Genomic DNA, 11,688 nt, shown 5'->3' on the forward strand with positions numbered 1-11,688 from the left:
AACTGGACGATTGATGTATGGTTTATGTGTAGTTTATTTCTTCCTGGAGTGTCAAGAACAATGGATGCCGCTGGCTGTACTGGATTTGAGGAGAATTTTTTTTCAATCAATGAAACACTGGCTCCCGTGCCAATCAGTGCTCGGATGGATTTATCTTGCAGGTCGATCCTAACTGCTAACATTCCCAGATGGCCATTACAAGATATGAAGCACGGGTTAATGACCTCGGCCGCTGTGCTGCTGCTCCCTGGTCCTCTCCCTAGCGTAGCGGGGGTGAGGTCGGGGGTACCGATGGAGGTCCCAGTGCCTGCTCTGTCACTTCCGTCGTCGCTTCCTTGGCTACTGCTTGTAATGTCATGCGGGGGGGGGGGGCGTATTGAACTCCCTCGTCTCTCCCTTCCTCTGTTCCCTTTTCCTCGGACGCTGGGCGGGGGGAAGTGTGCGTGCGCCCAGCCCACCCGCCCTGGGCTTTTTTTGCTGGGCACTCTCGAGAAAAATGACTGTAGGCCTGACAAATGTAACAGTGGGGGGATCCTTGGGTGGGGCATTCCACTCGTTGGTGCCCCTTTCCCCCACAGTGCCAACATCTGAAGCCTCTGCTAATTTGCTGACTACATTCCCCTTTACCTCTCTTCGGAGGTCGACTTCCTCTCATGGTTGCCAACTTCTCGGAATTGGCCCCGTTATTCCCAGTCCTTTTTTCTTGTGGCAAACTGTCTACAATGTTTTGTAACGCACTCACTATGTCTGCTAACGAGCGATTGTCATCGAACAAATAACCACATAAATACGGGTTTACTAATTTGCGAATATGTTCACAGGCAATTGCCTTTTTATCACCTTATGGGAGACTGACACTCCGGGTAGCAAACGAATCGCAATCCCGGAAAATGCGAGTTGCAAAACTAAGAACAAATTCACCTTCCCGTATTTTGGGTTTGTAATTTTCTTTTAGGTCTCCCTTTCTCCCATCAGGCAATGTATACTTCTCAACTAAACGTCGTTTATTTCAGTCTAACTTCTTAAACTTTCTGGTGGCTAACACATTACTTCCATTGCCAGAGCATCTTTCAGCAATCTAATTATTTGAATAGCTTTTTCCTTTTCCGATCACCCATATGTGGCTACTTCAAAGTCTCTCAAAAATACTTCAATTGATTGAAAACTTTCTTTAGGCCTTTGATCGTTGAAAGGCTTAACATTTGCCTGAAGCTCTGGCAACTTTCAAATTACAACAGTGTGTTAATTAACTCTTCCAACTGTTCTAACTTATTTTCCAATTCTTGCATTCTAATTTCCTGTCTATATTCTTCAGCGAGGATGCTATATCACACTGCTCCTTCATTCTCATCTTCAGCAGCAGCCGTGTCTGCTATGTTAGTCTTTGTGTATCTCGGCATCTTGAAATCTTGAACTTTTATTTCACCGGTTCAAAGAACAACTTCACTCACAGCATACACAGACGTATTTTTTACACCTGACACCAATACTCTATTCACATAAGGACTAGCTTCGCTAATATATATATATATATATATATATATATATATATATATATATATATATATATATATATATATATATATATATATATATATATATATATATATATATATATATATATATATATATATATATATATATATATATATATATATATATATATATATATATATATATATATATATATATATATATATATATATATATATATATATATATATATATATATATATATATATATATATATATATATATATATATATATATATATATATATATATATATATATATATATATATATATATATATATATATATATATATATATATATATATATATATATATATATATGACCCGTGCAGACGGATAATGAGACGTCGGCATAGGTGTTTTCTTCATTTATTATAAAAGATATGTTCGTAAGTACATATTGCACAATCTATCCTCTCAGGTGAGGGACTTATCAACTTAAGTGCTCATCGGCAACTAACTACTGCCTTCATTATCAAAATGCAGCTATTGCAAAATATGCAGACACATAGGTTTTTGTGGACCACTCATGAATATTGAGTTCATCTACCTTGATATACATACATGAATTAGGACATATATATATATATATATATATATATATATATATATATATATATATATATATATATATATATATATATATATATATATATATATATATAGATATATATACACATATGTGTATATATATACATATTTATATATATATATATATATATATATATATATATATATATATAAATATGTATATATATATATATATATATATATATATATATATATATATATATATATATATATATATATATATATATATGTATGTATATATATATATAAATATATATATATATTTATATATATATATATATATATATATATATATATATATATATACAGTGTATATCTGTATATATATATATATATATATATATATATATATATATATATATATATATATATATATATATATATATATATATATATATATATATATATATATATATATATATATACAGTGTATATCTTTATATAAATATATATATATATATATATATATATATATATATATATATATACAGTGTATATCTGTATATATATATATATATATATATATATATATATATATATATATATATATATATATATATATATATATATATATATATGTATATATATATAAACTGTATATATATATATATATATATATATATATATATATATATATATATATATATATATATATATATATATATATATATATATATATATATATATGCAAACATATTTCCTAATTTATGCGTCCAGCTTTCCTAGTATCCTAAAGTATAAAACTTGCATACACTCATTCTCAAATAATCTCTGAAATCTTTTTCATGGCTACATTGTAGTTTCTCTAGTATCATTTAGTGGCTTCCATATACATTTCTCATACTCTGCCATTCTTTGCACCAAATTCTCTTTTTTTTCATCACACATAAAGCAATCGTCATACTACGCAATATCTTTTTCTTTGTGGTAGGCACAATGTTTATCGTACCGCACTGAACACACTACTGGCATCGTCGGGCACGCCCACCCCTCTATTGACTCACTTGTGTCTAAAGGTTTATATGTTTAAAGGCCGCTCATAAAAAAATAGCAGAGGCAAGGGAGAGTGACATTTTTCCTATCGAGCAGGACAATGCCCTAGAAACTGAACATGTATGCATATGATCAGCACCTAAGCCCCATCTCCACCCAAGCTAGGACCAAGGAGGGCCAGCTAGACCTTTAGGCTCCCCAAAACCACCATCCATAGCTCACAAGGATGGTGAGGTTTCAGCAATCTAAGAAAGTAACGAGTTTGAGCGGGACTCGAACACCAGTCTGGCATTCACCAGTCAGGGACGTTACCACACCGGCCACCACAACCCTTTGGAACCTTATGCAAAATTGTTACCTAAGTAAATGTGTCTTCAATCATCAAATAAATACTGCCTCTCACATTCACGGGTAAACCCGCCAGAATTTGCCTGTCAACCCTGGAGCACGCTAATCAGGCCCGCTCATGTGGTCAGGCCTTCAGATTTGACTTGGAATAACTATATTCAGCTTAGAGCTTTTGCTTAAAGAGTTTATGCTTCAACTGAAAAAGAATACAATTTAACCATAAAAGAAACCCCTTCTGGTACAACTCGGGAACATAAGTGGTGGGCTACCCTTAAATCTGCACTATTTGATGTAGATACTACAGTCCCTCCTTTACTTAAACCAGATGGCTCTGTCACTTACCTGTCCTAAGGAAAGGCAACCCTTTTGGCTGATGTGTTTGACAGTAAGGAGAGTAATTAAGAACTTGATCTTCCTTATACCTGTTTTCCTAAGGCTAAACTAACTAGTTTAGGATTTTGATTTCGGGAAAGTGAAGCTCTCTTGATGGACCTTGAAGCTTTGGGAGGTGTAGACCCAAATTGTATTTTTCCTTTAGTTTTTTTTTTTAAAAGACTGCAGATTTCTTAGCTCCAACGGTATGTTATTTTGCACAAGTTAACAAGAAGAGGAGCTTTTAGTACTGATAGAGAATCGGTAATGTTACTTCATTATGTAAATGTGTTTGTGGTTGCTCAAGTCCAACTGATTACCATCCAATTTCCATAAATCCCTTATTATCTAAAGTTTATGAACGTCTTTGGGCAAAATGTCTAAATAGTTTTGCAGAAGGCTATAATTTGTTCCCTAGTTTGCAATTTGGCTTTCGTAAAGGCCTTGGAGCATCTGATGCCTTTCTTACAGTCTCCTATGCTGTACAGAAATCTGTTGATTTTGGTCAGAAAGTTCATATGATTGGCCTTGATTTTAGTGCTGCCTTTGACCGTGTTAATCATGAGAACGTTTTTTTTTCTTTCAAACTTAGAGCTGGGAGTGGAAGGGTTTATCTTAGTATTATCATTGAATTTCTAAAAAAATAAATTGCAAAGATGGGTACTGCAGTAAGTATAGGCATGTCATATCTGGTGTTCCTAAGGGTAGTGTTGGAGTACACTTTGAGCAAATGGACAATTTCTATTTAACCTTTAATGTAGAAATATATACAAAATTTCACATAATTTATTATCTTAACCAATCATGAAATTTACAGAAATACTTGACTTTTATACTTTAATATTATAAAGTGAATGAAAAAGTTGGTTGAGCTGGATAGGCCAAAATCATTCCGAGAGACAACTCCCAGTGACAGTTACACCATCACTAAAGAGGTGATGCAGAGCCTCCCAAATCCTATACTGATTAGCCCTGCCCTTAGCTATTCTGAAAATCGTAAGTACATGATATATAGGTTCATCAAAATATCAGCACAAAATAATACGAGTACAAAAGTCTGAAAGAATATACTCAATTTATAAAGCCAGACCAATGTCAAATTCTGAGTTCTAAAATGAAAAAGTTCTTTGCATAACTAAAACTATCTGACACCTCAATTTCTCCAGACAAAAAATATTAATAAACGAAGTACAATGTTATTGTGGTAGGTAAGAAATACAGGCCTATCTAAATTCTGTTACCGCGGTTCTTAACCGCCCACCGCTCCCCCCAAAAAGTTTAAATTTTCTAATCCTTAGATTATAAAAAAAAAAAAAAAAAACTGGACTGACTTCCAAACTTTAAACCAAGTTAAATATGGCAATTCACCTTGATAACGTTTGAAAGCTGATTAGCCAAGGACTTTATTTTGTGTAGGTCGAGAGCAAAATGTAAACTTGCGCGAAATTGTTTCTTAAGGAAATGTGTCTTAAATCACCAGATAAATACCGCCTCTCACATTCAGGGTGATATACCTCAAGCACATCCATTCCAGCTAGTATTGAGAAGAAAACTATGTATAATGATAACAGGCGATTCTATGAAGTCCGTTGATAGTTTCCAGACAGGATCCGTCCCTGGACTATGGTTTACTTTAGTCCACATTGTTTTGTGCCCACCAAACCAACACGAGGATGAATGGGTCAGAAGACTTTTATAACTCCAATATACTTGAAGAAAGAAAACTTTTCGTCTTTACTAGACGCAGACTGTACCTTTCTTCCTACTGTCGTTCGTTGATTCGGAACTTCTCTTTTCGACTCTGCCTTCCGAAAAATTTCTGAGGAAAATGAGTAGGCAGCTGTACGATTGTTAACGATAAATAAGTGGCTTTCCCACGATAAACAGAGGCAAACATTTCAACTGAACCGATGGGTATTTACATGATTAAGAATATACAGTATGGTTTAACATGGAAAATCCTCCAGAAATTATTAGTTTGAAATTCAAAATATCCGCTTTTTATTCTGAAACCCTTAAACGCAAACTCAAAACCTGCTTTTTTTTAGCAAGTGTTCTTAGTACATTACTTTTCACACTATATACGTATGACATGTGGTTTGGCCTAGAAAACAAGCTCGTTGCATATGCGGATGATGCTACTCTCTTTGCATCAATTTCATCCCCTGAATGTAGATCTGTTGTTGCAGAATCCATTAATAGAGATCTGTATAAAATTCGTGCATGGTGCAAATTATAGGGCATGAGGTTGAATCCTAATAAAACTCAAAGTATGATTGTAATTAGGTCAAGGTCAGTGGCTCCTCAACATTCAGGTCTCAGTATTGATAATTTTTCTCTAACTATGTATGACTCTTTTGAAATTTTAGGTGTGATTCTCGACAGCAGATTCACTTTTGAGAAACACATTAGGTCTGTGTCTTCTTCAGTTGCACAAAAAATTTGCTTATTGAGAATGTTTTTCAAGATTTTTAATGATCAATCTATTCTGAAAAAGTGTTTTAATTAGCTCATTCTACCTTGTTTCGAGAATTTTTCTCCTGCCTGGTCTTCAATTGCTGATTCTCATCTTATGTTGTTGGACATGAATTTACGGTCTATTAAATTTCTGACTCCTGATCTAGATATTAATATCTAGCACCGTCGTTCAATTAGTCGTTATGCTGAATGTTGCATAACATTTTTCATAATTCTGACCATCCTTTACATTCAGATCTTCCAGGACAGAACCAGCCTGTTCGTAATACAAGGCATGCAGTTAATTCTAATAATCAGGCCTTCTCCATCATGAGGCTCAATACTGCACAGTTTTCTAAAAGTTTTATTCCAGCTATGACCAAGCTGTGGAATTATCTTGCTAATCGGGTAGTTGAATCGGTAAAGCTTCAAAAGTTCAAACTTGCAGCAAATAAATTCATGTTGAACAGGCCGACATAAGTCTCTTTTTATCGTTTATATATGAAAGGTCTATTTCCATATTATTGCTGTTCTTAAAATATTTTATTTCAATTGTTTGGTTCTTTTAATATAGTTTATTTATTTCCTTATTTATTTTCCTCACTCGGCTATTTTTCCCTTTTAGAGCCATACTTTTACAATTTTGAATGTAGGTTAGCTAGTAATAATAATAATAATAATAATAATAATAATAATAATAATAATAATAGTAATAATAATAATAATAATAATAATAATAATAATAATAACAATAATACGATCCCAAGCATATTCTATCAATTTTGGTCTTAGGTCCTGGGGAAACCGAAGTACGTATATTCATTAACTATCTCTAAAGGTTCTTCCACAACACTTATTTGCTGCCTCTGCATTTCAGTGAACATTACCTTAGTTTTACTTATATCAGTTTTCAGTTCTACATTTCTTCATTTTATATTCAAATCTTCTATCATCTTTTATAATTCCTCCCATGACTCACTAAATGTAACTATGTCAACTGCAAATTCTAACCTGTTGAGATATTCCCCGGTAATGTTAATTCCTCTATTTTCCCAATGTTAATTTTGTATATATATATATAATATATATATATATATATATATATATATATATATATATATATATATATATATATATATATATATATATGTATATATATACTGTATATATACACATATATATATATATATATATATATATATATATATATATATATATATATATATATATATATATATATATATATATATATATATATATATAAATATATACATATATAAATATATATATATATATATATATATATATATATATATATATATATATATATATATATATATATATATATATATATATATATATATATATATATATATATATGTGTGTGTGTGTGTGTATGTGTGTGTGTGTGTTATGCCCAACAGTCTAGTATTCTCATACATTCGATGAAGTCAAATTATTTTCGATTTAATACTGCCCCCTTTCTCCCCTGGTATCAATATGTATATATTGTATATTGATATTGTGTATTAGTATCATTCGATTGTTATGTTTATTCGTGATCTCTTAGTGTGCATATTCCTGTTGCTAAATTAAGCGATTTCCTTAAATTTTCTGAAATTAATTGGATATGACCTTTTCAGGGAGATTGAACCATGTGTTCGAACACTTGTGAAGTGGCAATAAGATTTTCGAGGGAGTAAGATCAATTCTCAGAAATATCTGAATATGCTGTTTTATCAGTTAGCTTTTGATCTGTTCAGTATTTGGGGCAATAATTCTATCTACTGGAAGTGGAATTTCAAAATAGATTACAATTTGATTTGGTTGCTATGATTTTCATTCAATACAATTTATAATATTAAAATATGATATGATTAACAAATCTACGTGGCATGAAAACTTCAAAATTCTATTATTGTTCAATAATTTTCCCTGTTCTCATTGTAATACATGTTGGAAATAAAGCTGAGGTTTAATCTGCGTGGTAACTTGTTTCTATAATAAAAAATAGTACAGTAGATAGGATAAAAAAGAGAAAATCTTCAAAGAAATGAAAAAACTAAGCTTTTCTTCGGAGAAATGTATAATATGAAGAAATTAAAAAGGTTTCATGATATAAAGGTTAGAATTTACTAAAACTTTCAAACTTTGATAGAACTAAAATAATAATTAACATCTTCCGTTCAACAGTTGCTACAAGAAGAATGTAGTCAAAGAGATGTGGAAGATTGAAATCATCCTTCTCTCTCTCTCTCTCTCTCTCTCTCTCTCTCTCTCTCTCTCTCTCTCTCTCTCTCTCTCTCAAATGAGCTGGAATTAAGAGATTTTGTCACTGAGATTAATCGAGTTGGAAGAAGTGGAGAGACAAACTACAATTCGACCAGTCAATAGATGCTGTAGGTTGATAGTTGAACGGAAGGATGCTCCAGTGATTATAGATATAACTATGAGGTTTCCCTGGAATGTATAGTCCTGTGCTAAAATTAATTGCAAAGTTTACTGCTGATATTTTTTACATATTTTATTGGGAAGTTGTTATTGCATAATACATATTCACCTTATAAATTGAATTATAAGAGAAAATGGTTTCACATACATGAAAAATAGATAAAAAATAGCATGAAATTGCGCCAGCTTCCGGGGTGCTTACAGCTGCTTTGGTTATGTTTACCGACACCCCTTTTTCAAATTGCTGGATCCACGCTTGCCGTGGTTAAATTGTATTCCCTTTCAGATGAAGCATAAACTCTCTGGGCAAAAGCTCCAAGTTGAGTATAGTTATTTAAAGTCAAATGTGATCTGTTGCCCTTCCAAAGATGATAGGCCTCCTGCTTCTCCAAATAAGCACCTCTACAATCATTACTGAACCAGAGTTTGTTTTTCATTCGGTACTTTAGCACACGAGAAGAGCTACGACTATCAATTGAATAGATTCTCATTCAAAGAAACAACGGACTCAACACCATTATACAATTGTGATCAATTCAAACCCAAAAGATCACTCAGAATGTTATTCCAATCTCCTCGAGATGTTATATAAATCTTATTTGAGTATGAGACTACTCAGTCTTCATTACTAATGCAATCAAGGCATGGTCAGATGTCCCAAATGGAGAATCAACCATACTTATTATAACAACAGGGGATTCGGTATATACGAGTTCCAAGCAGTTACCAGACCTGTGAGTAACATCAATTATAATTTGCTCACAGCCTGATTCAGAGGTGAAATCCAAAGCTCTTAAGCCATGGCAATCAGTAGGAGAAACCGAATTCAACCACTCCCTATGGTGAGCATTGATATCATCACTCAGAATGTTATTCCAATCTCCTCGAGATGTTATATAAATCTTATTTGAGTATGAGACTACTCAGTCTTCATTACTAATGCAATCAAGGCATGGTCAGATGTCCCAAATGGAGAATCAACCATACTTATTTATAAACAACAGGGGATTCGGTATATACGAGTTCCAAGCAGTTACCAGACCTGTGAGTAACATCAATTATAATTTGCTCACAGCCTGATTCAGAGGTGAAATCCAAAGCTCTTAAGCCATGGCAATCAGTAGGAGAAACCGAATTCAACCACTCCCTATGGTGAGCATTGATATCATCAACAAAAACAAAAGAGGCCTTTCTATCATCTTCTTGTGTCTTAGCCATAATGGTAAGAAAGCAATCGAAGATAGAATCATCCATGTTTAGACTCCGGTAGATCGAACACAAATAGAAGTTGTTATGCCTACCACAAACTTTTATTACCTGAATCTCATGACATCCACATTCATAGCAGGACTTATGAGAAGTAGGGTACTCAGTCCTAATAATGCACCGCCAATCCCCTGGCCCTAGGGATGTCATCACGTTTAAAAAGGATTGGATTCTCAAAACCAGAGCTGCCTTATATTAGAAGCCAATATTTCTGAGCACAAAAGAATATCTTACTATTTGGACGCAACTCTAAGGACTTGAGTATTTGCTTGCAGATCAGGAATACTACGATACAGTAGATGACACTGGCAAAGTTTAGGACGTACTGGTACCGGATTTCATTCAATGTCTCCAGATAAGATAAAAAAGTGATGGCAATAAAAAAGATTCACCATACATAAAAACTAGATTAATAACAGTTGTAAAAAAACCCGAGGACCTTTGCGTCAATAGGCGTAGAGGATGATGATGATGATGATGAAGATGATGATGATGATAACAAAAACTATATGTACTGGAATATAGATATAGTGGTTGATAAAACCTATAAACTATAAATAAAAAGTCAGAAAAACTGGTCAACATAGCGGAGTCGATACACCATGCAAGGCTAAATACCCTCCAAGATAACCACTTCAACTAAAGGGGGGAGAGTAAGGATGGTTTTGAAATGGAAAAGAAATAAATAAGGAAAAGACAGCCTTTTGATAAACCACCAGGCCAACATGGCAATTCTATTAAGACTGTCCAATACAGCATTAAAAAAAATCAAGAGAAAAAAATAAGATAGAAGTGTGCCCGAGTGTACTCTCAAGCAAGAGAACTCTAATCCAAGACAGTGAAAAATGTGGTATAGATGCTATGGCATTACCCAAGACTGGTGAACAAAAGTTTGATTTTGGAGTGCCCTTCTCTTAGAAGAGCTATTTACCATAGCTAAAAAGTCTCTTCTACCCTTACCAGGAGGAAAGTAGCCACTGAGCAATTATAGTCCAGTAGTTAATCTGTTGAGTGGAAAAGAATTTTTTGATAATCTGTGTTGTCAAGTGTATAAGGACAGTCGAAGGACCCAATAACTCTCTAGCGGTAGTATCTCTTACGGGTGGCTGGTGCTCTGGCCAACCTATAACCTGCCATAAACGCAAAAGTAAGGTATAGGATATCTTAACATGTAAGGAAAAAAAAAAGGACACGGACAGGATATATACTGAGAATAACTGATAATGAATAGGCAAGAAGAATAACTGGAAGGGTCTCTACAGATCGCACATGAAGTAGTGGAAGGAAGAGAAGACGATGGATTGACAAGTCAAGAAAATTTACGTGTATAGAATAGCATAGAAAAAATTATAAAGAGATGAGCGTAGACTGATATGTCTAAGGCATTTGTCTTGCAGTGGAGTAGCAGCAGCTGATGATGATGATGACACACACACACACACACACACACACACATATATATATATATATATATATATATATATATATATATATATATATATATATATATATATATATATATATATCTATATATATATATATATATATATATAATGTATAAATAAGTAGTTATAAATATATGCATATATATAAACATATATGTATACAGTATGTGTATATACGTGTGTTTCTACATATTCAGTCTGACTATATGAACAGTTTCTATCAAGTTTTTCC

At 33.0% G+C, this 11,688-nt stretch overlaps 1 protein-coding gene across 1 annotated transcript; it reads right to left on the bottom strand.

Moving 5' to 3' along the window:
* Positions 1-259: 259 nt before the first annotated feature.
* LOC137659888 (protein lin-28 homolog A-like) lies at positions 260-655 on the bottom strand. Its single transcript, XM_068394665.1, has one exon. The coding sequence runs from the start codon at positions 653-655 to the stop codon at positions 260-262; it is 396 nt and encodes a 131-aa protein (XP_068250766.1).
* Positions 656-11,688: the final 11,033 nt, after the last annotated feature.

This window comes from Palaemon carinicauda, chromosome 20 (genome assembly GCF_036898095.1).
Source record: "Palaemon carinicauda isolate YSFRI2023 chromosome 20, ASM3689809v2, whole genome shotgun sequence".
Classification (NCBI taxonomy): domain Eukaryota; kingdom Metazoa; phylum Arthropoda; class Malacostraca; order Decapoda; family Palaemonidae; genus Palaemon; species Palaemon carinicauda.